The sequence below is a fragment of the Ochotona curzoniae genome, unplaced genomic scaffold, assembly GCF_017591425.1.
Source record: "Ochotona curzoniae isolate NIBS_2020 unplaced genomic scaffold, NIBS_Ocur_1.0 contig_54, whole genome shotgun sequence".
NCBI classification, from domain to species: Eukaryota; Metazoa; Chordata; class Mammalia; order Lagomorpha; family Ochotonidae; genus Ochotona; species Ochotona curzoniae.
Window position 1 is genome coordinate 3,881,316 of NW_024466464.1, and position 26,547 is coordinate 3,907,862.

General features: G+C 65.9%; 3 protein-coding genes across 3 annotated transcripts; 1 reads left to right on the forward strand and 2 right to left on the reverse strand.

Annotated features, from left to right (window-relative positions):
- Nucleotides 1-4,430: 4,430 nt before the first annotated feature.
- On the reverse strand, nucleotides 4,431-5,836 carry GPR146 (G protein-coupled receptor 146). The gene has a single exon (XM_040989943.1). It carries the CDS (start codon nucleotides 5,824-5,826, stop codon nucleotides 4,840-4,842), a length of 987 nt encoding a protein of 328 aa, XP_040845877.1. The 5' UTR covers nucleotides 5,827-5,836; the 3' UTR covers nucleotides 4,431-4,839.
- A 6,074-nt stretch (nucleotides 5,837-11,910) lies between these two features.
- Nucleotides 11,911-20,577, forward strand: CUNH7orf50 (chromosome unknown C7orf50 homolog). The gene is made up of 5 exons (XM_040989969.1): nucleotides 11,911-12,207; nucleotides 15,016-15,204; nucleotides 19,245-19,402; nucleotides 19,746-19,827; nucleotides 20,369-20,577. Exons 1-5 carry the CDS (start codon nucleotides 11,911-11,913, stop codon nucleotides 20,546-20,548), a joined length of 906 nt encoding a protein of 301 aa, XP_040845903.1. The 3' UTR covers nucleotides 20,549-20,577.
- Nucleotides 20,578-22,547: 1,970 nt separating this feature from the next.
- Nucleotides 22,548-26,343, reverse strand: LOC121162740 (cytochrome P450 2W1). The gene is made up of 9 exons (XM_040989944.1): nucleotides 26,161-26,343; nucleotides 25,326-25,488; nucleotides 24,497-24,646; nucleotides 24,271-24,428; nucleotides 23,748-23,921; nucleotides 23,497-23,635; nucleotides 23,232-23,416; nucleotides 22,813-22,954; nucleotides 22,548-22,735 (listed from the first exon to the last, which is right to left on the reverse strand). Exons 1-9 carry the CDS (start codon nucleotides 26,341-26,343, stop codon nucleotides 22,548-22,550), a joined length of 1,482 nt encoding a protein of 493 aa, XP_040845878.1.
- Nucleotides 26,344-26,547: the final 204 nt, after the last annotated feature.

Genomic DNA, 26,547 nt, shown 5'->3' on the forward strand with positions numbered 1-26,547 from the left:
TGCGTGGGCATGGTGGTGTCCGGCCACCCTCCCTGGGGGCAGTGCCTGTGGGCAGAGCCCAGTCTGTGTTGCCCACGTGGCTCCAAGAACCAGAGCTGCTGTGGGCATCTGTGCCCAGTGCCCGTGTGGGTGTCTGTTTTGTTTTCTTGGGTAAACACCTAGAGGTGGAATCACTGGGACAGATAGGAGTTGCACAACAGATGGTTTAATTTTTAAGTCACTGCCAAGTGGTTTGCCATTTTGCATTGCTGCTCCCCTTCCCCTAAGTGGCTGAATGTGGGAGGCAGGCCGGGAGCCTAGGACCACGTGCAGAGAGCCTGGGAGCCGCAGCTGCCCACACCTTCGGACTGGGCACCCAGGAAGGCCTTGGGAAGCACCCTGAACCTGCTCCTCCTGGGGTTGAGTGCAGCCGCAGCTCATGCTGCCATCTGCGGGCCCTGGGACTTTGGAGCTGCCCCTGCCTGGCCCTGGGTAGAACACAGGGAACCTTCTGGAACCTACATGAGACCCTCCGAGAGGCTGGGGGCCTGCATGGAAAGGCTGTCCCCGTGTCGGGGAGTCCTGGAGTTCCCGGGGACACAGCACACAGAGCCTGAGAGCAGAGCCAGGGCTGGCACCAGGACTCGGGCCTCAGCACTCGGCACAGCTGTGATGTCCAGGACTGCTCCCTGCTGCCATTGGCGAGGCCGAGGAGTCACAGTCTTGGGCATGGTCCCCACAATACCACCCAGCCTGCCATGCACAGGCAGGTGGCCACGGACAGTCTGAGGTCACCCAACCTTGAGGCTGACACGTGCGAAATCTCTTCTGGTGACTGTTCCTGGAGAGCAGACAGATGTGGGTGTGTGTCCTTGTGTATGTGTGAACCTGTATGTGTGGGGTAGACCCTGTGTGGATATGGGAGTGTGGATATGGGTGTGTGGGTGTGTATGTGGGTGTGTGGGTGTGTATATGGGTGTGTGGGTGTGTATATGGGGGTGTGGGTGTGTATATGGGTGTATGGGTGTGTGTATATATGGGTGTGTGGGTGTGTATATGGGTGTGTGGGTGTGTATATGGGTGTGTATATGGGGGTGTATATGGGGGTGTGGGTGTGTATATGGGGGTGTGGGTGTGTATGTGGGTGTGTATATGGGTGTGGGTGTGTATATGGGTGTGGGTGTGTATATGGGTGTGTGTATGGGTGTGGGTGTGTATATGGGTGTGCATATGGGGGTGTGGGTGTGTATATGGGGTGTGGTGTGTATATGGGGTGTGGGTGTGTATATGGGATGGGTGTGTATATGGGTGTGGGTGTGTATATGGGGTGTGTATATGGGTGTGTGTATGGGTGTGTGTATATGGGTGTGTATGGGTGTGTGGGTGTGTATATGGGTGTGCATATGGGGGTGTGGGTGTGTATATGGGGGTGTGGGTGTGTATGTGGGTGTGTATATGGGTGTATGGGTGTGTGTATATATGGGTGTGTGTATATGGGTGTGTGGGTGTGTATATGGGTATGTGGGTGTGTATATGGGTGTGTGTGTATATGGGTGTGTGGGTGTGTATGTGGGTGTGTATATGGGTGTGTGTGTATATGGGTGTGTGGGTGTGTATGTGGGTGTGTATATGGGGGTATGCGAGTGTGTATATGGGTGTATGTATAGATGGGTGTTTATGAGAGTTTATGGGTATCTGGGTGTGTATGTGGGTGTGTGTGTGGCTGGGTATGTGGGTGTGTATGTGTGTATATGGGTGTGTGTATATATGGGTATCTGAGTGTGTGTATATGGGTGTGTATATATGGGTGTGTGGGTGTGTATATGGGTGTGTGGGTGTGTGGGTGTGTGTATGGGTGTGTGGGTGTGTATATGGGTATCTGAGTGTGTGGGTGTGTGTGTATAGGTGTGTATTTGAGGTTGTATATGGGTGCGTGTGAGTGTGTGGTATCTGAGTGTGTGGATGTGTATATGTGCAGTTGTGTATATGGGAGTGTGTGTCTGTATATGGGTATGTACATGTGGGTGTGTGTATATGGATGCATGTGTGTGTGTATGTGGGTGTGTGTATATGTGCAGTTGTGTATATGGGAGTGTGTGTCTGTATATGGGTATGTACATGTGGGTGTGTGTATATGGATGCATGTGTGTGTGTGTGGGTGTGTGTATATGGATGCGTGAGTGTGTGGGTATCTGAGTGTGTGGGGGTGTGTATATGGATGCATGTGTGTGTGTGTGTGGGTGTGTGTATATGGATGCATGTGTGTGTGTGTGTGGGGGTGTGTGTGTATATGGATGCATGTGTGTGTGTGTGTGTATGTGGGTGTGTGTATATGGATGCGTGAGTGTGTGGGTATCTGAGTGTGTGGGGGTGTGTATATGGAAGTGTGTGCGTGGACACGGTGCACTGCTCTCAGGGTGCAGAGTTCCTGGAGCCTCCGTGGCCTGTCCGGGCAGCTCCCTGAAGCTGTGTGGTGTGGCTGAGCGCTGCCCTCCGCACTGGCAGAGAGGGTGCTTTCCTGAGTGTGTGGTCCCGGCCTCGGGCACGTGAGGAGAGGGGAAGGGTCGAGGCCGGTAGCAGTGGGGACACAGTCATTTAGCTGTGGACCTGCTGCAGCACACCAACACACAGGCCCAGGGCTGAGTGCCAGGAGCCCGGAAGGGCAGCCGGTGGAGTGAGGGGCCGCTTGGCCTGAGAGCTGGGCACATCCCGATGGCCCTACCAGATCTCAGCACTTGCACCTCAGCGAAAGGCAGTGAGAAGGCCCAGCGCAGTAGCCTGGTGGCTGGAGGATCCCATATGGGCATCCTGGCTGCTCCACTTCCCTTCCAGCTCCCTGCCTGTGGCCTGGGAACACAGTCGAGGGCGACCCAAAGCCTTGGGACCCTGCACCCACGTGGGAGACCTGAAGAAGCTCCTGGCTCATGGTTTTGGATTGGTTCAGTTCCAGCTGTTCCAGCCACTTGGGAAGTGAACCAGAGAAGATACAGGAAGCGAGGGGCACCCTGTCCCCTGGGTGCTCCCCTCCCCCACAGTGCTCCGTCCGGCCCTCCCGCGTGGCGGCAGGACCCAGGTCCTTGGGCCATCTCGCGCTGCCTCCCAGCCCATTAGCAGAGAGCTGGATCAGAACTGAGAAGCTGTACAGCTCCAGTGTCAGTGGGAAGAGAGGCTGGCCTGGGATCGAGCCGGCAGTGCCACGTGGGACGATGTCTCAAGTGGCAGCTTGCCCTGCAGTGTCGCCGCGCTGGCCCGACCCGCTGGCGCCCACAGTGCAGAGCAGCAGATTCTATAGCCTTCATCAAGTAACCTAAGATCAAACTCGCTTTGGGAATGAATCATTTTTAAGATTAATTTTTATTTTTTGGAAAGGCAGCATGGGGGGTGGGGAGGGACAGATCTTCGCTCTCCTGTCACTGCCCAGCTGGGCCCATCGGCCAGGGCTGGGCCGAGCTGAAGCCAGGAGCCTCATGCGGGTCTCCCACGGGGGTGCAGGCCCCGACACTCACCCTCCGCTGCTTTCCCAGGTGCACTGGAAGAGGTGGCAGCTTAGCCCGTTAGGCACAGCACCTGCCCCAACCACCTTTAAGCTACTCATACAGGTGTTGGTGGGGAGGCAGGGCTGGGAGCAGAGGAGGGCTGCCCAGAGACCTGCTCCCCTGGGCAGCCCAGCAGGGGAGGGATCAGATGTGCAGGCCAGGAGGTCTTGACTCCACAGCAGGGGCCCGGCTTAGGCGGGAGTGTCAGGCTGCCCAGCAACTGCCCACAGGTTAGCAGCTGGCACTCAGTCCCTCCCCCACAGACCGCCTTGTCCTGGGGACACTGCCAAGGCCACGATCCAGGTCTGGGCCGGGAGCCTAGGGGCTCTGGCAGGAGGGGCGATCCCAGGCCGGCCTCTCCTCCCACTGACACTTGGAGCTATTCAGCCAGCAGCCACTGCAGCCAGAACAGGAGGGCACCAGGAAGGGGGCAGGGCTCAGCTTCAGGCTGGAGACGCCCACCGCCCTCAGAGCAGCAGGTATGGCCAGAGAACGCACCTGGCACCCCAGACCGCAGGGAAAGAGTGTCTGCCTCCTTCCTGATGAGGCTGGCAGAGGCAGACACTGAGCTCTGGGCCCGGCGGAGCAGCTGGCCGGGGGGGTGGTGGCGGGGGGGAGAGGGGCTCAGGGGCACGGGGGGGGGGGGGCGGGGCAGGGGTTCAGGGGTGTCGGGGGCAGGCCGCCAGGGGCTCAGAGGAACGGGGGAGAGCAGGGACTCGGGCATGATTGGCAGGCCGCCAGGGGCTCAGGGGCACGGGGGGGGGGGGAGCAGGGGCTCAGGGGCACGGGGGGGGGCGGGCAGGGGCTCAGGGGCACGGGGGACAGGCCGCCAGGGGCTCAGGGGCGTGGGGGACAGGCCGCCAGGGACTCAGGGGCATGGGGGACAGGCCACCAGGGGCTCAGGGGCGTGGGGGCAGGCCGCCAGGGGCTCAGGGGCGTGGGGGCAGGCCGCGAGGGACTGAGGCCAGGGCCAGCATGCAGGATGGGCAGGGGGTGCCGCAGGGCTCGGATTGGGCACCTAGAGGACGGCGGCTGGGCAGGGTTCTGTTCCTGGTGGCCGAGCTGTGGGCCCACCCCTGCCCTGGACACCTTACAGCCTTGGTATCAATTAGAGCTCTTGACCATGCCTCTTTATGTGCTGTAGTTGGGGGCACACGTGGGGGCTGACCCATACAGACCGTGCTGCCCACGGCCCGTGCTCTCAGTGGCAGTGCCGGGCGGCTTGGCATCATCTGTGTGGCTCTCCTGCCGTCGTCCCGAGGCAGATGCACGGTCGGGGCTGGAAGCTGCGTGTGGGAGGACTGCGGAGCACCCGGCGTGGCCCTCACCTGCTGGCGGCCTGGTCCGGGGGGCAGCGCCGGGGCCTGCAGCGCAGCCTCCCCATGAGCCGCTGGAGCTTGCCCGGGAAGCTCTTGCTGAGGCAACGGTACAGCAACGGCGTCACCAGGGCGCTGGAGAAAGCCAGGAAGCGGGACGCGTCCTGGGAGAGGCGCAGGAGCCCGCCGTCCGGGCCCCCCACAGGCGCCCCCCGCGAGACCAGCACCGCGTGTCCCAGCAGCGTCAGGTAGTAAGGTGTCCAGAGCCCCAGCTGTGTGCACACCGTGGCCAGCAGGAGCCTGTGCCCCGACGGGTCCAGCCGGCCCGAGTCCTGGTCCAGGGGCGTGGCCTGCGCCCGCACCCGAGAGAGGAGAGTCAGCGCGTAGAGCGCGGCCAGCGCCGGCACCACGAAGCCGATGAGCACCAGGATGGCCGCGGCTGCCTCCGTGTTGCGCATTTTGGCGCACTCGGCCACGCGGGCTGCCAGGTAGCTGCAGATGGAGAAGAGCAGCGAGGAGAAACTGGTGAGCAGGGCCCCGCCCCAGAGGAAGCCACACACTCGGCGGGTGTTATACACGCTGGCCATGTAGGTGCGCGGCAGGGCGCGCTCGATGTAGGAGTCCAGGCTGAGCAGGGCGGTGGAGTACATGATCACCAGCGAGGCCACGTGGAACAGCACCAGCAGGGTGACCTGCGCCTCGCTGCCCAGGCCCCAGAGCGCCCACCTGGCACTGGGCGGACCCAGCAAGTCCGCGGGGGCTAGGGCGGTGAGCAAAAGCCCAGCCACTGCCATGTTGACAAAGTACACGTCGGGCATGGTCATGGCACTCTTGTGGCACAGGTTCACCAGCACTAGCAGGGCGTTGGCGGCCAGGCCCACGGGTACACCCACAGCCAGGTACAGCAGCGACAGGACTGCCAGGCCCAGGCGCAGGTCATGGCACAGCGGCTCCTGGCCGGGCCCCGTCTCATTGAGGGGGCCACAGCCCCACATGGTGCCCGGCAGGCAGCACAGCTCTGTGGAAGAAAGGAATAGCCATCAGCCCCCTGTCCACGGCCAGTCCCCGCTCCCCCTGCACAGACGCCCCGTCCACGGCCAGTCCCCGCTCCCCCTGCACAGACGCCCCGTCCACGGCCAGTCCCCGCTCCCCCTGCACAGATGCCCTGTCCACGGCCAGTCCCTGCTCCCCCTGCACAGACGCCCTGTCCACGGCCAGTCCCCGCTTCCCCTGTCACGCTTGTCCTGCTGATGGGAGCTGCGGGTGACTCAGTCAGACCCTGTCTGCGTCCTCCTGACCTTCTGCCAGGAGGAGCCACAGCTTGGGCACTGCCCAGGGCCAGCACCTGCCTCCTCATATGGCTGCCCCTCTGTGGGACATGGAGATGTGTCTGTATCCCGCAGGGACCTGCGAGCATGTGTGTCACAGGGCACATTGGGGGCACACATGGGCACAAACCTCCATGCCCAAGGGACGTGAGCCCCACAGAGGCCATCTGCTTGGGGACCAGGAGGGCTGGCATGCTGAGGCAGGAGCTGTGACCCGCAGCACAGCAGTCCATTTGGTGGCTCTGCTTGGTCCCAGTGAGGTGGCCCCAGTGCAGGGTGATGTGGGACAGCCGGCCGTGCTGTGACCGGACAAGAAGGTGGCAGGTGAGGCTTGGAAGTCGAGTGGACCCCTCCCCTCTGAAGCCCCCACTCTCTGGCTCTTCCTTGGGGTGGAGTTGCGGGGTGACCGGCCAGCCCCCCTGCTCCCAGAACACAAAGGGCGGATCTGGAGCAGACACCCCAGGGGAAACATCACCCAGTTTCCCAGTCCAGGACAAAGCCAGGAAGCCACACGCTGACGGCAGCGCTGCTTCCCCACCCCTGCCCCAGCGAGGAAGCTCGGGCCGTGCAAAGCCCTTCTCCGCCCCCCCAGCCCTGTGCCTGGCTCGGCTCAGTCTCCCAGTGCGTCCCTGCCACCCGCAGTAAGGGACTAGCCCGTAACACAGGAGCTGGTGGCAGGGACATGGGTGGTTCAGTAGAAAGGGGAGGATGGAGGGAGTGGTGCTGCCAGCCCAGTACTGCCATCACCTGTGGGTGCCTCCTGGTCACCTCCGCTCCCCGCTGCCTGGACGCAGGTCCTCACACGCACACCTGTCCCCTCAGCATGCAAGGTGGTCCCAGGGGCTGGGGGTCCCAGAAGGCCTATGGGTTCTTGTAGTCACAGGACGGGGGGCCGTCGTCTGCGCCCTGTCAGCCCTGTCGTTGCCAGCCTGCAGCCATGGTGGTGCCCTGCCCATGTTTCCCCATGCCCTCGTCTAGCCCCCCTTGTCTAGCACTCCTCAGTTGCCTAAGACAGGGGTCCAAGAGGGTACCTGCTACACCTGGGTGAGTGCCAGACCCGTCTGTGTGTCGCTGGCCCCCAAGTTGCCCCCACTCCAGCCCTGCAACCAGCAGTGTGGCCACGCAAAGGCAGGGAGCTGCATCCTGAGGAGGAACGGCCCCTTAGCAGTAGCAGCCTGTGGCTCCTTGGTCAAATGCTCACCTGCCCAGCCTCCCTTGGCAGGCAGGATGGACCCTCCCCATTCCTGTACCCTGCCTCAGATGCCAGGCCAGTGGGCAACTGCATACGCAGTTCACCCTGCTAGTGAACACCCAGGCTCCTGGTGCTGAGGGCACGGCCTGGCAAGCTTTAGGTGCACATCTTCCAGGGCCTCACCAGGAGACGCCCATGGAGGCTCCGGCTGAGCCTGCAGCACCCTGAGTCCCATAGCCGCGCACACATCTCCCCCGCAGACAGCTGGCATGGCAGAGCGGGCTGCAAGTCCCTTCATGTGTGCACACACTTGCGTGGTCCTGGTTGGTATAGCAGAGTGGGCTGCAAGTCCCTTGGTGTGTGCACACACACGTGGCCCCGGCTGGTATGGCAGAGTGGGTTTGAAGTCCCTCTGTGTGCACACACTCACGTGGCCCCGGCTGGTGTGGCAGAGTGCGTTTGAAGTCCCTCCGTGTGCACACTCACGTGGCTCCAGTTGGTGTGGCAGAGTAGGTTTGAAGTCCCTCCGTGTACACACACTCGCGTGGCTCCGGTTGGTGTGGCAGAGTAGGTTTGAAGTCCCTCCGTGTACACACACTCGCGTGGCCCCAGCTGGTGTGACAGAGTGGGCTGCAAGTCCCTCCATGTGTGCACACACCCACATGGCCCCAGCTGGCATGGTGGCCTGGAAGTCCCTTGGTGTGTGCCCACACTCACATGGCCCCAGCTGGCATGGTGGCCTGGAAGTCCCTTGGTGCGTGCCCACACTCACATGGCCCCAGCTGGAGGCATGCAGGCCGGTGCTGAGTGCCAAGGACATGCGTACTCCCTGGACTGTACTGGTGAGCGTCTTGTGTCTCCCTGAGCAATAACCCCTGTAGCCCCCGAGTGCAGGGCCTGGGGGGGCCTGTCTTCTCACGGTCAAGGCATCTGAGGGGACGCTCTTACCACCATCTCCTGCCACAGAGAGGACAGGCTCCAGGACTGTGGCCCAGGGTGAAGGGCAGCAGGTGGGCACCCTGAAGGCCTCAGCCAGCCTTGCACCTCGAGCTTGTGTCTGCCCTGGTGCCAGAAGGGGCAGACAGGCCCTCATGGATGCACTCCCCCTGGGGAAGCTACCCACCTTGGCTGCAGGGCCACCACCCGCTGCCTCCTCAGCTAGGCCTGGTCAGGACCCCAGTAAGCCTTGCTTGTCCACCCAGTTGCCAAGCACTGCCCGGCCACAGGGGCCCCTGCTTGGTGGCACGCCTTCCCGTGTCCCTGCCCCCAGCGCCCCCCAGGCTGGTTTCTCTGCTACACCCAGCAGGTCTGGCCACCTGCCTCCCACTTCTAGCCCCAGTCTCTCCCAGCTTGTCGCTCAATACAGAATGCCACACTCCTGGTCAGCGAGGGGTGGCTGGCTGCACACCTGCTCAGCCTGGGTCAAGACTGGCATCCTGAGGGGGCTGAGGAGGGGAGCCACAGGGCAGGTGCTGGCCTAGTGAGAGGCGGGCAGTGGGAGCTGGCCTGGTGAGGGGCCGTCAGAGGAGCAGGCTGTGCCCACAGGGCAGGCGCTGGCTGGTGAGGGCTGGCAGAGGAGATGGCTGTGCCCACAGGGCAGGCGCTGGCTGGTGAGGGGCCGTCAGAGGGGCAGGCTGTGCCCAGGGCTGGCGCTGGCTGGTGAGGGCCGGCAGAGGGGCAGGCTGTGCCCACAGGGCAGGCGCTGGCTGGTGAGGGGCCGTCAGAGGGGCAGGCTGTGCCCACAGGGCAGGCGCTGGCTGGTGAGGGGCCGTCAGAGGGGCAGGCTGTGCCCACAGGGCAGGCGCTGGCCTGGTGAGGGCGGGCAGAGGAGCTGGCTGTGCCCACAGGGCAGGCGCTGGCCTGGTGAGGGGCTGTCAGAGGGGCAGGCTGTGCCCACAGGGCAGGCGCTGGCTGGTGAGGGGCCGTCAGAGGGGCAGGCTGTGCCCACAGGGCAGGCGCTGGCCTGGTGAGAGCAGGCAGTGGAGCTGGCTTCGCCACCATGGTTCCTCCTTGAACATTTTGGCTGGTGAACCATCTAGGACTGATGGCTCTTCCCACCTTCCCCCTACAGTGAGGGCTGGAGCAAAGTGCAAAGCACCAGAGGATATCTCTCCCTTTACCCACAACCTGGAGAGGACGTGGCACGGGGGGCAGGTGGCCGGCATCCCACTGAGGTGGTCCCACAGGCCTGAGGCCAGAGCCTCCTGCCTGCACCATTGGCTTAGCAGGGCTCTTGCCACTGGCTCCACACTGCATCCCCTCCCCCACACCCCGTCCAAGCTGCCATGCTGGCCCAAGTGCCCGCCAGCTTCCAGCAGCACCTGCTCCAGCTCACAGCGTCCCCATCCTCATCTGTAACTGGCAGCCCCTGGACCGCCCATGCAGACCCCCCCCCCTCGATTGCACCTGGTCATGTAGTGATCCAGAGCTGGGCAGAGAAGGGAGCCTGGGCAGGAGAAGCAAGATAGCACGGATCACCCTATCACTGGGCTGGGCGCATGGTGCACACGGTGACTCCTGGGCTGGCTGGGCACACGGGGACCCCTGGGCTGGCTGGGCACACAGTGCACATAGGTACCCCTAGACTGGCTGGACTGGCTGGGCGCATGGTGCACACGGGGACCCCTGGGCTGGCTGGGCACACAGTGCACATAGGCACCCCTGGACTGGCTGGACTGGCTGGGCGCATGGTGCACACGGGGACCCCTGGGCTGGCTGGGCTGGGTGCATGGTGCACATAGGCACCCCTGGGCTGGCTGGGCGCACGGTGCACACGGGACCTCTGGGCTGGCTGGGTTAAGCATACAGGTCCCTGGGACAGCCTCGGCCATTGTGTTAACAGGGAACTGGCTGGTAAGCAGAGCCACTGGGACTCGAACTGGTGCTCCAGGATGAGAGGCTAGCATTGCACACAGGAGCCACACTGTCCCCAGGCCTCCATCTCCCCAAGCCTGGGACATCCCTGTGAGATGGTTCATGCTGAGCAGGTGGGTACCTGGCTCTTCCAGGTCACCACCTTCCCCACCCCGACACAGAGGAGGAACTGCAGTGGGGACACAGGGGGTGGTCAGTGGGGGCACCCCGCACCCGGACACAGAGGAAGAACTATGGCGGGGCACATGGGGGTGGTCAGTGGAGGCACCCACCAGGCAGTGGGTCCCCAGGCTAGAGCAGAGTGTGAACTCGTGGCTCTGCTTTCACAGCTGGGGGTGGGGGGTACGCTGCCAGGACCTGGCACGGTGGCGCTGGGAAGGCGGCTGGAGGCCCATGCCCCAGGAAGGCCACAGGACAGCACTGCCTGCTGGCCAGCGGGGGTTCAAGGTCATCTCCCTTCCTGTGCCTTATTTAAAAGGGCCCAGCATGGCAGGGCTTCCCCAGCCCCCCTGAGCCCCAGCTGTGCTTCACCCAAGTCCAGGGCTGCTCTGGAGCGCGAATCCAGTGCACACACAGGGGCACGGGGGTGTGAAGGGACAGCTCAGGGTGGCCGGGGCGGGGGGGGGGAAGCTGAGCCTGGGGCCGCTGGGTGTGTGTGGGCGTCCTCCCTGACAGTAGCTGGGGCCTCTGGCTTCCTGTGGCGGGCAGGGCGTAGGTCGGCGGGGGAGGCTTTTCCTGCTCAAGGGGGCTGGTGTTTGCCTCAGGACATTGTGGCAGCGTTCGGGCCTCAGGAAGGCATGGTGTGGCGCAGGGCAGCCCTTGGCGGGGTGCAGCGTGCTGGGTTCTGCAGCCCGGTGCTTTGCACTGCTCTGCGCTGCAGGCAGTGAGAGTACAAGCCACCACCTTCCACACCCCACAGTTCCTCTGTGTCCGGGCGCATGGTGCCCCACTGACCACCCCGTGTGTCCCCACCGTAGTTCCTCCTCTGTGTCAGGGTTTGGGGAACCCCACTGACCACCCCGTGTGTCCCTGCCACAGCCCCTGGAGGCCCCAGAGCCCAGTCCTGCTCCTGGTTGGCGTCTCATCCTGGTGTCTCCAGCTAGGTGATCACTGTTCTGCCCCACTCTGGTCCCCTCGCTGGCTCACACCTGCCTGGTCAGGGGCTGGGTCACCACGGGGCAGCTGTACTCAGCTCTCCTCGGGGGCTGGCCTCCAAGCACAGGGCCACTGTGGAGTGGGTGGTCAGCTGGCACAGGCGGCCCCTGGCCCTTAGAGGCCTTTGTGGGCGGGCAACAGTGTGGCCACATTCTGGCCCCGTCGTCCAGGGGTGCTCCTGGGCCCTGGAGGCGCTGCTTGCCTTGCCAAGGCCCCCAGAGCCAGCGTCTCCAGCTGCTCTCTGCAGCTCCCCCTGAGCAGTGTCAGGGTTCCCAGGAGGGAGCCCGCTGTGCCAGGTGCTCCAGGGCCTGGGAGAAGCGCTAGGCTAGCGGGGAGGAGCCAGCGGCTGTGACAAGTGCACAGGGCATGGGCCGCTAGCCTGGTGGGGAGCCCCGCTGGGCTGCTCCCTGCCGGAAGGACCCAGTCGCGCTGTCCCCAGACGGCCACAGTTCCAGGCTTACAGGGAGTTACAAGGAGCGTTCTAAGGGCAGAGCAGGACAGCTATGGCTGTCATGACCCGTAAAGCGCACATGGATCCAGCTGTCCGGCAACAGTCAGTGAACTGGTGGTCACTGTGCCCAGGAAGGGACCTCGCCACGCAGGGCCACGCACCGCGGGACCGCCGCCCCCAGCCCCCCGGGCCCACTCACCGGCTCGCTGGGCAGCGGGCAGCCCGGGCTCGCGGCGCGCACGCCGGCCGGGCCCTGTGCACACACGTGACGTGCGCCCGCCCCGCCGGTAACCGGAGCCGGCCCCGCCTCGCGCACGGCCCGCACCTGGGAGCGGCCGCGGTGCGGGCTGGCCTGGAGGTGCTGAGTCACCGGGAAGTGGGCGCACCTGGACCTCCTTCCTGGCTGCGAGGCGGCCTTGGCGGCAGATCCGCGAGGCTGCCGCGGAGCGGAAGGGGCCGGCCCCGCGCCTCCTGGGCCGCCCAGCCCACCCCTGTTTGCCGACTAGCAGGCTCGGACACAGCAGCCCTTCCAAGAGCCTTGGCTCCTGGTGCTGCCCAGGGCCACCACGTGACCCCATTTGCAGACGGATTAACTAAAAACACTGCTAGTGATCTGAGCAGGGCCCCGGGCCGTCCAGTGCTGCCTTCCCGTGGTGCAGCCCCGGCTCTGCTGAGGCTAGAGACCCATCCCCGGACAATTCCCCTTGCCACATTCTCAAATCCTGGCAGGCCCTCTGGGTTGTTCCGGAGTGGCCCTGCCGTCCACCTGTCCTCATGGGGTGTCAGGGTGGGCTGGGAAGGCAAGTGTACTTCCCATGAGAACTTCCTGGGTGTACGCGAACCGCCCGTGGGGCATGCTGATGAGGGTGAGTGTGGTGTGGCTGTGCAGGCCTGGCGCCCCTCTGGTGTGCACTGAACTTCCTCTGTCCATGGCAGGGACGGGCCCAGGAAGGTCTGCTGTTAGCCTGGCGACGGCCGGAGGTTGCAGGCGCTACGCACAGGAGCTGGAGCGCAGGGCTACTCCCCCTGCTGCCAGCTGCCCTCTATTCTGTGACAGCTGCCAGCTGTGAGGCACCAGCCGGCCTGGAACACCTTGCTGTGACCCTGGGGAGACACCCTAGGTGTGGCAGACAGGCCAGCCTGAGCCACAGCTTCTCAGGCCCCAGTCCTCCCACTGTGCCCTCCCAGCAGCCCTGCCTCAGCCCCACCCTGAGGCCTTGGGCTTTGTGGTTGGTACATAGGGGAAAGACAGCCAGCTGTGCACCTGCCCCTGGCCTGTCCCCACAGCGCCCCTACTGGACAGCTGTCCTCATCGCTCTGAGCGACTCCACCTGCACCAGCACGCTGTGCCCACGTGGCTGGGGGGATGCTTGGCCTCCCTCCACGGCTGTGCCCACACGACTAGGGCAGGACACACGGCCTCCCTCCACGGCTGTGCCCACGTGGCTGGGGGGACACACGGCCTCCCTCCACGGCTGTGCCCACAGGGAGCCACATCCTTCTCTGGTGCCCTGGGCTCTCAGGTGTCGGACAGCACGGCCAGGACAGCCTGCATCAGGCTCCTGTGTGCTGACCGCTGTAATGTGCCCGACAAGTCCCCAGGACTTGGGAGACACAAGGACAAGTCCGCTGCCCACAGCTGACCACACTGGGAATCCTGCAAGCGTCCACGTTCTGGGTCTGTGAGATGGCAATACCAGTGCCAGCTCCCAAGACCTTTGCAGCTGTGTGCAACAGGCCCTGGTCAGTGGCAGAGGGATCCAGAAGGGCACTGGGGCCATCTCGGCCTCCAGCTTGTGCACAGCGCTGACTCGGAGCAGTGTCCACCTGGAAGGGTGGTCTCCCCAAGGGTGTGGGGGAAAGAGTTCAGGTTGTATGCGCCATGCAGTGGGGAGCCCCGGCCTCAGGCCTGTGTCTCTGTCCTGTGCTCTCAGTCCTATGCTCCGGTCCCAGGCTCAAGTCCCCAGCCCAGCGCTCCTGCTCCCACCCTGGGCCCGCATCCCCAGCCTGCGTTCCCTAACCCTGCGCTCCCGCCCCAGGCCCTCGTCCCCAGCCTGCGTTCCCTAACCCTGCGCTCCCGCCCCAGGCCCTCGTCCCCAGCCTGCGTTCCCTAACCCTGCGCTCCCGCCCCAGGCCCTCGTCCCCAGCCTGCGTTCCCTAACCCTGCGCTCCCGCCCCAGGCCCTCGTCCCCAGCCTGCGTTCCCTAACCCTGCGCTCCCGCCCCAGGCCCTCGTCCCCAGCCTGCGTTCCCTAACCCTGCGCTCCCGCCCCAAGCCCGCGTCCCCAGCCTGCGTTCCCTAACCCTGCGCTCCCGCCCCAGGCCCTCGTCCCCAGCCTGCGTTCCCTAACCCTGCGCTCCCGCCCCAGGCCCAAGTCCCCCAGCCCTGCGCTCCCACCCCGGGCCCAAGTCCCCCAGCTCTGCGCTCCCGCCCGGGGCCCAGGTTCCCCAGCCCTGCGCTCCCACCCCGGGCCCAAGTCCCCCAGCTCTGCGCTCCCGCCCCGGGCCCAGGTTCCCCAGCCCTGCGCTCCCACCCCGGGCCCAAGTCCCCCAGCTCTGCGCTCCCGCCCCGGGCCCAGGTTCCCCAGCCCTGCGCTCCCACCCCGGGCCCAAGACCCCCAGCCCAGCCCTGCGCTCCCACCCCAGACCCAAGTCCCCAGCCCTGCGCTCCCGCCCCGGGCCCAAGTCCCCCAGCTCTGCGCTCCCGCCCCGGGCCCAGGTTCCCCAGCCCTGCGCTCCCGCCCCGGGCCCAGGTTCCCCAGCCCTGCGCTCCCGCCCCGGGCCCAGGTTCCCCAGCCCTGCGCTCCCGCCCCGGGCCCAAGTCCCCCAGCCCTGCGCTCCCGCCCCGGGCCCAGGTCCCCAGCCCTGCGCTCCCGCCCCGGGCCCAAGTCCCCAGCCCTGCGCTCCCGCCCCGGGCCCAGGTTCCCCAGCCCTGCGCTCCCACCCCGGGCCCAAGACCCCCAGCCCAGCCCTGCGCTCCCACCCCAGACCCAAGTCCCCAGCCCTGCGCTCCCGCCCCAGGCCCAAGTCCCCAGCCCTGCGCTCCCGCCCCGGGCCCAGGTCCCCCAGCCCTGCGCTCCCGCCCCGGGCCCAAGTCCCCAGCCCTGCGCTCCCGCCCCAGACCCAGGTCCGCGTCCCCCTCCTCCCCGCACCCCTGAATCCTGGGGCGCCTGCGCGCTCTCGAGCCGCGGGGACCCCGCCCGGCGCTTGCGTCACCGCCCAGCCGGCTGGATCTGGATCCCGAGCCGCCGAGCGCACATGCGCAGTGCGCGGGCGCTGCGGAGGGCAGCGGAGCGGGCGGCAGGTGCGGCGGCGCTCGCGTTGCTGGGCCGGTCTCCGGCAGCGCCCGCGCGCCCCACGGCCTGGACGCGGAGGTCAGTGCCCCGGGAGGGGAGCGGCGGCCCTCTCCGGCCAAGCCCCGAGTCCTCTGACAGCCACCGAGTGCCCTTCCTGGTGGCGCTTGGCCCTGGGAGGCCCACCGCCGGAGGAACTCGTTGGTGGGCAGTGCGCCCTGGCTGAGATGCCCCAAGTCCGCCTGTGGAAGCCCGCGAGGGACAGTGGGCGGGAGCCGCCGGGTGGGGGTCCGCCGTTGCCTTTTGGGGGGCAGGAGGGGATCCGCTGTTTCGCGCAGCGCGCACCTGACCGGGTGCGGGGACAGGAGGGGCCAGCAAAGCCCCGCCGCTGCTCACGGTGACCGGTTCACGCACTCTCCTTGCCCTCCGGGAGCCCCGTGTCAGCTCAGACTGACGCTGGGCCGACCCGCGGCTGACCTGCATGGCCTGGCCCGAGCCGGGTCTCCTCCCAGGGCAGGGCCGTGCCGGCTGTGGAGGGAAGCCTGTTAGATGGCTAGGTGGTGGCCGTGTCAGCTACCCCATTACACGTCTGCATGCTGCAGGCGGGCCAGGGCCAGGCGTGGGGGACACGGAGAGCTGTCTGCAGGGATTGGGGTCTGTGTCCTGCCAGTGAGCCACGTGTGGCATGGGGCAGAAGCCTGCCAAGACTGGAGCGGCCAGTGGCAGGTGCCCAGTGGTGGACAGGGAGCCACACACCTGTGCCCACTGTCCTGGTGGCCCTGGGGTCTGCAGATCCTGCCAATCCTCACCCACCTGTGCCACCATGCGCACGAGCGACAGTGACAGGGCCGGACCTGCCCACGGCTGTGGTTCACGCGGGGGAGCCGCGCAGTCTGTCCTCACCTCCCTGCACCCGCAGCCTTGTCTCACGGCCTTGGGGCTGGACGGGATGGTGGCCGGCCCTTGGTCCCTCCCGTTGGGTGTTCTCGTCGGCGTGCCCACTGCCCCTGCTGCCTGGCAGCAGCTGTGAGGCAGTCCACGTGGAAGGCTGAGGTCAGAGCGCGGTGTGTCCCCGCTGCATCCGGCCTAGAGGCGGTCGGGCCTGGCCCTCACCCCCAGACAGGCTGAAAGAAAGCCAGAGGGCAAGCCTGGCCGTGGCCCCTGGGCAACCTGGTGCTGGTGTCCGGGGCCCTTGCTGGTACTGGTCACTGCCATGTGGCAAGGCGGGGCTGCTGTGACAGGGCGAGGCCTGGAGTCCATCTCGGGGGTCTAAACTTCTGGTTTGGGGGTCTGTTGTCCCCAGCACCAAGAAGGCCATGAAGTCTGACACAAATCCGCGTGGGGGGACCCAGAGCCCTAGCCAGTGACCTTCACTGGGCAGGGATCAGGAGTGGGCCAGAAGTGATGTCCCCGTGTGGTCCCGTCAGATCACAGTGTCCCCGTGTGGTCCCCTCAGATCACAGTGTCCCCGTGTGGTCCCCCCAGATCACATGTCCCCGTGGGGTCCCCTCAGATCACATGTCCCTGTGTGGTCCCCTCAGATCACAGTGTCCCCTGTAGGATGCCCTCAGATCACAGTGTCCCCGTGTGGTCCTGTCAGATCACAGTGTCCCTGTGTGGTCCTGTCAGATCACAGTGTCCCCCGTGTGGTCCTGTCAGATCACAGTGTCCCCGTGTGGTCCTGTCAGATCACAGTGTCCCCGTGTGGTCCTGTCAGATCACAGTGTCTCCGTGTGGTCCCCTCAGATCACAGTGTCCCCGTGTGGTCCTGTCAGATCACAGTGTCCCCGTGTGGTCCTGTCAGATCACAGTGTCCCCCGTGTGGTCCCCTCAGATCACAGTGTCCCCGTGTGGTCCCGTCATATCACAGTGTCCCCGTGTGGTCCCGTCATATCACAGTGTCCCCATGTGGTCCCGTCAGATCACAGTGTCCCCGTGTGGTCCCCTCAGATCACAGTGTCCCCGTGTGGTCCCGTCAGATCACAGTGTCCCCGTGTGGTCCCCTCAGATCACAGTGTCCCCGTGTGGTCCCCTCAGATCACAGTGTCTCCGTGTGGTCCTGTCCGATCACAGTGTCCCCGTGTGGTCCCCTCAGATCACAGTGTCCCCGTGTGGTCCCCTCAGATCACAGTGTCCCCGTGTGGTCCCCTCAGATCACAGTGTCCCGTGTGGTCCCGTCAGATCACAGTGTCCCCGTGTGGTCCCCTCAGATCACAGTGTCCCCCATGTGGTCCCCCCAGATCACAGTGTCCCCGTGTGGTCCCGTCAGATCACAGTGTCCCTGTGTGGTCCCGTCAGATCACAGTGTCCCCGTGTGGTCCCCTCAGATCACAGTGCCCCCCGGGTGGTCCCGTCAGATCACAGTGTCCCCGGGTGGTCCCCTCAGATCACAGTGTCCCCCGGGTGGTCCCGTCAGATCACAGTGTCCCCGTGTGGTCCCGTCATATCACAGTGTCCCCGTGTGGTCCTGTCAGACCAGTGTCCCCGGGTGGTCCTGTCAGACCAGTGTCCCTTGTGTGGGCCTGGTAGATGGTCCCATAGTTCCTTTTGTGGTCTCCTGGGCCCTAGTACGTTGAGCCTGAAGAGCATGGGTGTGGAACGACTGGGAGGGATGGGGGCTTTTTCCTACCCCCTAGGCTCCCGTGACTCAGGGAGTGAGCTGTAGGGGAAGGGCCCCCTCCCCTGTTGAGACACCTCACTTGGCTGTGGTCGCTGGGTCCCGCACACATGCCGGCTCTTCACATGTTCAACTTGTGCCGTGCTCTATGTCCACGGTGTGATGGGCCTGGGGTGAGGAGACAGCCTGCAGGCGTATCCGCGGCCGTGGGCAGGCGTGTCCGCAGCCGTGGGCAGGTGCAGCAGCCAGTGGCCAGCAGCACGGATACCACAGCAGCCGCGACGGCCGCCCTCCCTGTCCTCCAGGAGCTCACGTCAGCCTGCCTGTGAGCGCCTCGATGACAGAGCCGGCGTCCGCCACAGTGATGTCAACAGTGGCTCTCCCGTTGAATGCCATGGCTAAGTGGGGGACGTCACCCCATTTGTGCGGTGATCAGGGCGGGACCGTGAGTGAAACTGGCCTGCGATGGCAGAGGTGCCGGGTCCCATGTGGGCAGTCCCGACTGCCCACTGCTGCCTGGAGACCAGCAGGTGGTCCAGATGCTGGGCAGCTCCTGGCTTCAGCCTGCACACCCTGGCCGTGTTGGACATCTGGGCAGTGAGGTAGTGAGTGGCAGGTCTCTGTCGTTCCTTCTCTCTGTAATTTGCTTTTAAATCAATAAAGACAACCTTTTTTAAAATGAAAAGCGGTTAGCAGTTCGGGGCCTTCATTGGGCTGAGCCAGGTAGAGATGTTGTGGTCATCAGCCTCATGTCAGAGTACAGCCTGGTGCCACTGCCTGCACTGGGTGACGGCCCGAGCCCCGGGCGCCCGGCTTCGCCCTGACCAAGCGCTCTGGCTGCCTGGTGCCACTGCCTGCAGTGGGTGACGGCCCGAGCCCCTGGCCCAAGCGCTCTGGCTGCTATGAACCAGCAGGTCACTCTTCTCATCCGTCCCCAGCCATCCTGTCTTTCACGTGAGGAATGAATCCTCTCCCCAGCCCCAGGTCGGCCTGACCACTTGTCCCTGCCGTGCACACTACGAGAGAAGCACACCTCCTTGTGCCCTCCCACCCCATGACCCCTTGGAACTGCAGCTTCCGCGGGTCGCAAGACTCAGGCACAGCCCTGAGGGTGGCCTGGCCAGTACAGCGGTGGGACGGGGGTCTGACACTCCTGTCTTGAGTGCTGGGGCGGGGGTCTGGCCTCTCTGATGAGGGCCTTGGGCTGGCTGGCAGGAGGAAGGGACGAGCTCATGGTGGGGACCAGCCTCCCCCCACCCAGCACAGGGGGGCTGTGAGGGTGCTGAAGGGCTTGCCTCCCCAGGCTGCCTCTCTGGGTCCCACCTGTCAGGGACGCAGGGGGTCACTGCACACGGAGGGGGTGGCCTCCCAGAGGCTCCAGCGCGACCTGGCCCAGGCCGGCACCTTGCTACAGCCCGGTGCTCCTGCCTGCAGCCCTCCACGGCTGAGGACCTGGCCTGCCATCTGCGCCTGGGGGCCTGACTGGCAGGTGCTCCTCCCTCAGGATGCCGACCCCACCCTGACCCCAGAGGAGAAGAGGGTCCTGGAGCGGAAGCTCAAGAAGGAACGCAAGAAGGAGGAGAGGAAGCGGCTGCGGGAGGCAGGGCAGGCGGCCCCGGCGCAGCGCTCGGGCGCAGAGCTGGCCCTGGACTACCTGTGTGGGTGAGAGCCGCTCCCCTCGCCCTCCTTCCCCCGCACGGGCAGCAGCAGCATCGGGCAGGCATGCTTGGAAAGCCGCACGGAGACAGGGCAGCGCCCGTGTGGGTCACTGTGGATCACTCCCATGGGGGCAGCCTGCGGTGTGGGTGCAGTCCACACGGCACTCTAGGGACGGAGGTTCTGGTGGGCATCGGGTCGGGACGCCCACAGCCTGCATGGGGGACCCTGTGTGATTCTGGGGTGCGGACCCTTGGCATCCCGTGCGGTCCCCGGGCACAGCCCAGTCACTGGCATTCAGGGGAGCCCGGCTCCCTCGGCCCTGTGCAGTCAGGCCCTGTGTCCCCAGGTGGGCCCAGAAGCAGGCGGGCTGGCGGTTCCAGAAGACGCGGCAGACGTGGCTCCTGCAGCACATGTTTGACCAGGACAAGGTCTGTGTTGGGGGGTGCCGGGGGAGGTCCCTGCTCTGTGAGGAGGTGGGGGTCCCTGCTCTGTGAGGAGGTAGGGGGCCCTGCTCTGTGAGGAGGTGCAGCCAGGGTCCTGCACTGGGAGTGCATGTTCAGGGCAGAATCTGTGCTGGCTCCCCAGGCTCAGACAGGTTTGGGAGCTCAGCCCACAGCTGTGAGGCGACTAGACCTGCCGCTGTCCCTGCCCAGACTGCATACATGGCATTTCCTCTGTGGGCCTGTGTGTGCCTTTTCCCAGGGCACCACAGGTCCTGCTGTGCCATCTGAGGGCAACTGGCACGGGGCTTCCGGGAAAGTTGCTGTACCCCACAACTCGCCCCACACCCTCACCCTCAGCCTGTAGCTACCCAGGTGCTCCTCCCCACCGAGTTTGGCCCCGCAGCTCCGCTGAACGCCAGCATGGGCATGCCTGAGCCGGGCACCTCTGTGGGACAGCAGGCAGGGGCTCTGCTGGGCGCCGCGAGGTGCCCACTCCTGACCAGAGCGCGTTGGACTTCCTGCACAGGTCCCTGACCAGCACTTCCCCACACTGCTGGCCTACCTGGAGGGGCTGCGGGGCAGAGCCCGTGAGCTGACCGTGCTCAAGGCCGAAGCCCTGATGCAAGAGCTGGACGCAGCGGATGAGACTCACGACTCCCCGGGCAAGGTGCAGCGCCTGCGGCAGGTGCTGCAGCTGCTGTCCTAGCAGGCGGATGGCAGACACCTGCGCCCTGGCCCGTGTGACGGGCAGCACAGGTGCTGCAGCTGCTGTCCTAGCAGGCGGACGGCGGACACCTGCGCCCTGGCCTGTGTGACGGGCAGCACAGGTGCTACAGCTGCCAGCAGGGCACGGCCGGGGCCGAGCGGGCCATGCCTCCCTGAGGGCTGCACATGGACTCTGCTCCAGGGTGTGGTGACCCCCTGGTACCCCTACTCGTGTTTCTAATAAACCAGCCTTGGCTGCCGTGCCTGCGACTTGGGGAGGTGCGTCTCACTGCCCACAGCTGTGCTGTCTCACACAGGGCTGCAGGAGCATGTTCTGACCCTGACCCTGACCCTGACCCCACCCCTGGCCTCAGCCCCACCAGCTGCTTGCAGCAGCTGCAGTAACAGTCCCAGCCGGAGAACACTTGGGACGAATGTTATGTGGCGTGTTTACCACAGGACACGGATGCCCGCCCCACAGCCCCACACAGGCGCCAGGCCACAGGACACAGATACCCGCCCCACAGCCTCACTGCCCCACACAGACACCAGGCCACAGGACACGGATGCCCGCCCCACAGCCTTACTGCCGCACACAGGTGCTGGCCCAGAGCTGACAGAGCCCTTGGGCCTATGCAGTGGGGCCAGGGCCGGGGCAGGAAGCAGCTGGCGACAGTCTGTGTCATGAGTCCAGGGCACTCAGGTAGACAGGGCACTGAACACTGAACCCTCTGAGCGGCTGGAAGCAGGAGTGGGACCTGGCACTTGGCTCACAGCAATTACTCAACAATCAGTTTGTAAATTCCTGTTCCCCAGGCAGCCCCACACACCCCCACGGGTTCTGGGCTGTGCCCTGTCAGAAAGTCGGCAGAGGTGGACCGACAGGTCCTTGGGAGGACCCCACCCGATGTGTGGGTGGCAAAGTGACCCTGAGCAGGTCGGGGGCCTCCATGCCAGTCCAGGCGCAGAGCCCCCTCTGGGGACTGACCAGCCAAGACAGTCAAGCAGATGGTGGGACTGGGGTTTTGTGTTCCGGATTCCGGAAGCCAGGATGTAGCCGCACAGGGTCTGGGGGGAGCAGGGGTCGTGTCTCCTCCAGAAGCAGTGTCCTCGGTGGAGTCCTATGCTGGACCCGATCCAGGGCTGCGGTGCTTTACGCCTGCGATCCAGTCCCTGCCGTCCACGGCTGGACCCTCAGAGTGGCCGTGGAGAGTCCATGGGGAGAGGAGCGATGTGGAAGACGGGTGAAGGGGCCTGAGGGAGGCGGCCCTGCCCCCTACCCAGCCCCCAGTTCTGCAGTGGCTGGCCCAGTAGGAGGGCATCGCACAAGATGGCTATGTGCCAAGCAGGAGGTCGCCGAAGCCCTCAAGGTCCAGGGCAGTGGAGGCGGGGGCTCAGCCCTGGTGGGCTCTGTGTCGTGGGGCAGAGGGGACAGCCTTGCTGTCCTCGGGGCCGCCTGGGACTGTGGGCCGCTGTTCTAGGCCTCGTGCAGCAGCTCCCCACCTCTGTGGCTTCCCCTGAGACAGGTCCCCTCCAGGCCCCAGCTCTGAGGGCTCAGCACTGGAGCAGAGCTCTCTCCACCCCTCAGCCTAAGGTGTCCTAGCTGGGCACCTCCTGCCAAGGCTGTCTTCCTGGTGGGTACACTGAGGCCCGGGAGAGCTGGGGTCTGCCCCACGTTCACAGCCTCCCAGGAGCCTCGGAATGGGGAGAAGTACAAGGGTGTGCAGGCCTGGCCACACCCCCAGGGAGCCCCTGGCAGTCGCTGGCCTGGGGTAGAATTGGGTTGCAGCTGCAGTCCTAGGGAAGGGCATGGGTGTGGGGGCCGCAAGGGCTGGTGGGCATCTGGGGGCAGCCAGAGGGCGGGGGAGGCAAGCCCAGCAGCTTGGGAACAATGGGGATTGGGGTGTGTGCATCCTGGGTGCAGGAATCCAGGGGCAGGGGGTATAGCTGCCCTCGGGTAGGTGGACACGCCTGACCATGGGGACAGGTAAGGACTGTCCCTAGGGCCTGGGCACTGCACACAGGGCCTGGGCCCGCGGACGCATTGTGAAGGCCCGGGCAGGCTCTGTGTCCAGGGCGGCAGGGCTGGTGCCAGGAGGGGGCAGCAGGCGGTACCTCTGCAGGAGGCCAGCAAACAGCAGAAACAGCTCGGTCCTGGCCAGGCGCTCCCCAACGCACACACGGCGGCCTGTGGGCAGAGGGTGTGCTAGGCTGGCCCTGGAGGCTGGAGGCACCCGGATGATGCCCGACCTCCGGGCCTGGTACCTGCGGAGAAGGGCAGGAAGGCAGCGGGTTGCACAAAGCGTCCGTGCTTATCCAGGAAGTGGTCAGGGTTGAACTGGCCCGGGCTCTTCCACTGGGTCCTGTCCAGTAGCACCGAGGTGAGCAGGGGGATCACAGGTGTGCCCTAGGGACAAAAGGGTGTGGGCAGGGGGCATTGTCAGAGGGGCATGGGCAGGGGACATGGACAGAAGGGCATGGGCAGGTGGGCATGGGCAGGCGTGTCATGGAGACGGGGGCATGGGCAGGTGTATCCTGGGGACAGGTGGGCGTGGGCAGTGGGCAGGAGGTGTGGGCAGTGGGGCATGGGCAGGGGCATGGACAGAGGACCTGCTCCTGCAGGGACTAGGCCACTTCCTGCTATGCCAGGGCAGCCCGGGGGGAGGGCAGGCCAGGGGCCCCACCTTGGGCAGCAGGTAGCCACCCAGCCGGGTGTCGGCGGCCGTGCAGCGGGGCACGTGTGGCAGAAGCGTGATGTAGCGCTGTACCTCATGGAGTACCGCATTGGTGTAGGGCAGTGCCGCCTGGTGCTCTGGGCGGAGCTGCTGCCCTGGCCCCAACACGCGGTCCAGCTCCTCTTGCACCCGGCCTACAGGGCAGTGGTCAGTATGCTGAGAGGAACTCTCAGTGGGAGGGGAGGGGATGGCCACCTGGTGCACCGAGCCTCACCCTGCACGCCCTGGTGCTGGGCCATCAGCAGGATGGCCCACTGCAGCGTGGCTGAGGTGGTCTCCGTGCCAGCCATGATCATGTCCAGTGTGCATGCCACAGCGTTGTCCTCAGCAAACAGACCCTGGGAGTCATCCCTCTGCAGAGATGGGCAGGATGGCTTGGCTGGAGTGGGCGTACCTGTGTCCTGGGTTCCCCCGTGGAAGGGCTCCAAGCTGGGGGCTCCTCCTCACCCCCGCCATCTCGCACACCTGTGCCTGCTGCATCAGCGCGTCCGCGTAACTGTGGGCAGGGCCTGGCCCAGGCCCAGAGGCCCGCCGAGCCTCCAGCAGGGTCCTCAGGATGTCACGGACCTGCTCGATCTTGCTCAGGAGCGGCCGGTGCAGCTGTAGCAGCGCGCCCAGCCAGGGGTAGAGGTTGAACAGCTGGGCAGGGGCGAGGTGGGGTGAGGCCAGCAGGTGTGCTGGGCGCCTCCCGGGGTCCAGGGGACTGCAGGCGGTCTGAGCTCAATCCCCAGCCCCCACCAGAGCCAGGAAGACACTGCAACAGCTGCAGGCTGCTCACCTGCCCAGGCAGCGGGAGTCTGTGGGGCTGGCACCCGGAGCAAGCCTGGGCAGGGAGGAGGTGTGCACAGCGCCCCAAGGCCCTCTTGTCCATGAGGAAGGTCACGCACCTCACAGACACCTCACACAGGCAGGGCAGAGTGCCCATGCACACATGCACTTGAGGGCCTGGGAGCTGAGGACCCCTGCCCGCACGCCCAGGAAGCCTCACCTGTACGCTGGGGGAACCCAGCAGGACCATGACCTCATCAATGAGGCCCAGCAAGGCCAGGAACACAGGGTCCTGGTAGTGGAACCGCTGACCGAAGAGCAGCGCGAAGGTGACGTTGGAAGGGGCCCAGCCAAGCAGGGCCAGGGGGAAGGGCTGGCCTGAGGGAGCGACAGAGTCAGGCTGGCCAGGGGCCGCGGGCAGGGGCAGCCAGACCCCCCGCGCTCACCTCCGTAGCTGTCCAGCTCATGCTGCAGGCACCTCAGCTCCTGCAGCACCTTGCCGGCCACCGGTCCCCGGCCCACGCCCAGGCCGTGCAGGGTGCGCACCGTGAACTGGCGGGCAGCCTTCCAGCGTGGTCCAGATGCAAAGAAGATGCCTAGGGGATGCCATCGGGTGAGGGACAGCCCAGTCCCCATGGACGCCGCGCCTCCCCTCCCTGCCCAGTCCCCATGGACGCCGCACCTCCCCTCCCTGCCCAGTCCCCATGGACGCCGCGCCTCCCCTCCCTGCCCTGGCCCGCGTGGACGCCGCGCCTCCCCTCCCTGCCCAGTCCCCATGGACGCCGCGCCTCCCCTCCCTGCCCTGGCCCGCGTGGACGCCGCGCCTCCCCTCCCTGCCCAGTCCCCATGGACGCCGCGCCTCCCCTCCCTGCCTTGGCCCGCGTGGACGCCGCGCCTCCCCTCCCTGCCCTGGCCCGCGTGGACGCCGCGCCTCCCCTCCCTGCCCTGGCCCGCGTGGACGCCGCGCCTCCCCTCCCTGCCCTGGCCCGCGTGGACGCCGCGCCTCCCCTCCCTGCCCTGGCCCGCGTGGACGCCGCGCCTCCCCTCCCTGCCCTGGCCCGCGTGGACGCCGCGCCTCCCCTCCCTGCCCTGGCCCGCGTGGACGCCGCGCCTCCCCTCCCTGCCCTGGCCCGCGTGGACGCCGCGCCTCCCCTCCCTGCCCTGGCCCGCGTGGACCCCGCGCCTCCCCTCCAAGCCCCCAGTCCCCATGGACACCACACACCCCCCCCCCCGACCCTCTACTCTTGCAGCATGCTCTTCCTCTCACACACCTACCCCCTCCTCGCTGGATGAGGTGGAAGATGGGAATGGGGGGCCGGCCGGCCAGCTGCTGCCCGGTGCTGAGCAGCGCCTCCCTCACCGCTTCATAACCGGTCAGCACCACTGTCTTCTGGAGCCCCAGGTGGACAGTGAACACGGGTCCGTAGCGCTGTGAGAGCTGGGCGGACAGCCAGGTTACCACGGGAGCCATGAAGCCAGCAGGGCTGGGCTGGGATTCCCCAGGCAGGAAGGGCTCGGACACTCAGGCAGACAAGGCCAGTGCCCGGGGCCTGGGCTGGACAGGCCTCCCTGGCTGCGGACCTTGCCAAGCAGCAAGGCTGCCTCAGGGCTGCCCCGTCCCCTCCCCACGCCCCTGCCTGGGACGTGAGCACGGTTGCCTGCAGCTAGGCGTCCACCTGCTCGCTGACCGCCAGGCCTCCAGCCGCTCCCCACGCCTGCAGTCTTCAGGCTGGGCTGGGCTGGTGTCTTCAGGGACACCTTTGGAACGGGGCTGAGCCCTGTTCCCTGTCTGGGAGCAGCCTGGGTTGTGTTGCCCTCATAGGTGGGTTGAGCTCCCCTCCTCCCCTTCACTGCAGGTGCCCCAGGACCCTCAGGCACCAGCCGGCCCCAGGCACCTCTGTGCCGAAATCCAGGCCAGAACCTCTCTGCTTTCTCCTCCAGGCAGCCTTCTCGGCCTGCCACTCACCCCTGGACCCTGGACATGCAGCCTGCCTCGTCCGAGGCCAGACCCCAGTTCCACACCTGGGGAGCCCAGACGGTGATGGGGCCAGGCTGAGCTGCGGGGCTGGTAGGGGCTGGGCCGGGTGGTGCGCAGTCCTAGCCGTCCTACCTCCATCAGTGAGCGGTCCTGCTGGGTCACACGCAGCAAGTGCAGGTTGCCGATGAGCGGCAGCGGGCGCGGCCCCGGGGGCCAGCACGGAGCAGGAGCCGGGCCCCTGACCCAGGCTTGCAGCCAGCCCCAGAGGCCCAGCAGGCCGCAGAGACCCAGCAGCCCCAGGAGCAGCAGAGCCATGAGGACAACGGGCGCTGTGGCCCTGGCCCCTTCCCTGTGCCTCCCTCCCAGAGGGCGTGCCAGCACCCCACCCACCCCACCACCCCGAGAATGTGGAACGAGCAGTTTGCAGGGGACAGCCCCAGCGAGCGGCTTAAAGCCACAGGCTGTGTGCAGAGGTGTGGTGGGACTTGGTGGAGGGACTTCAGACCCTTTGCTGGGAAT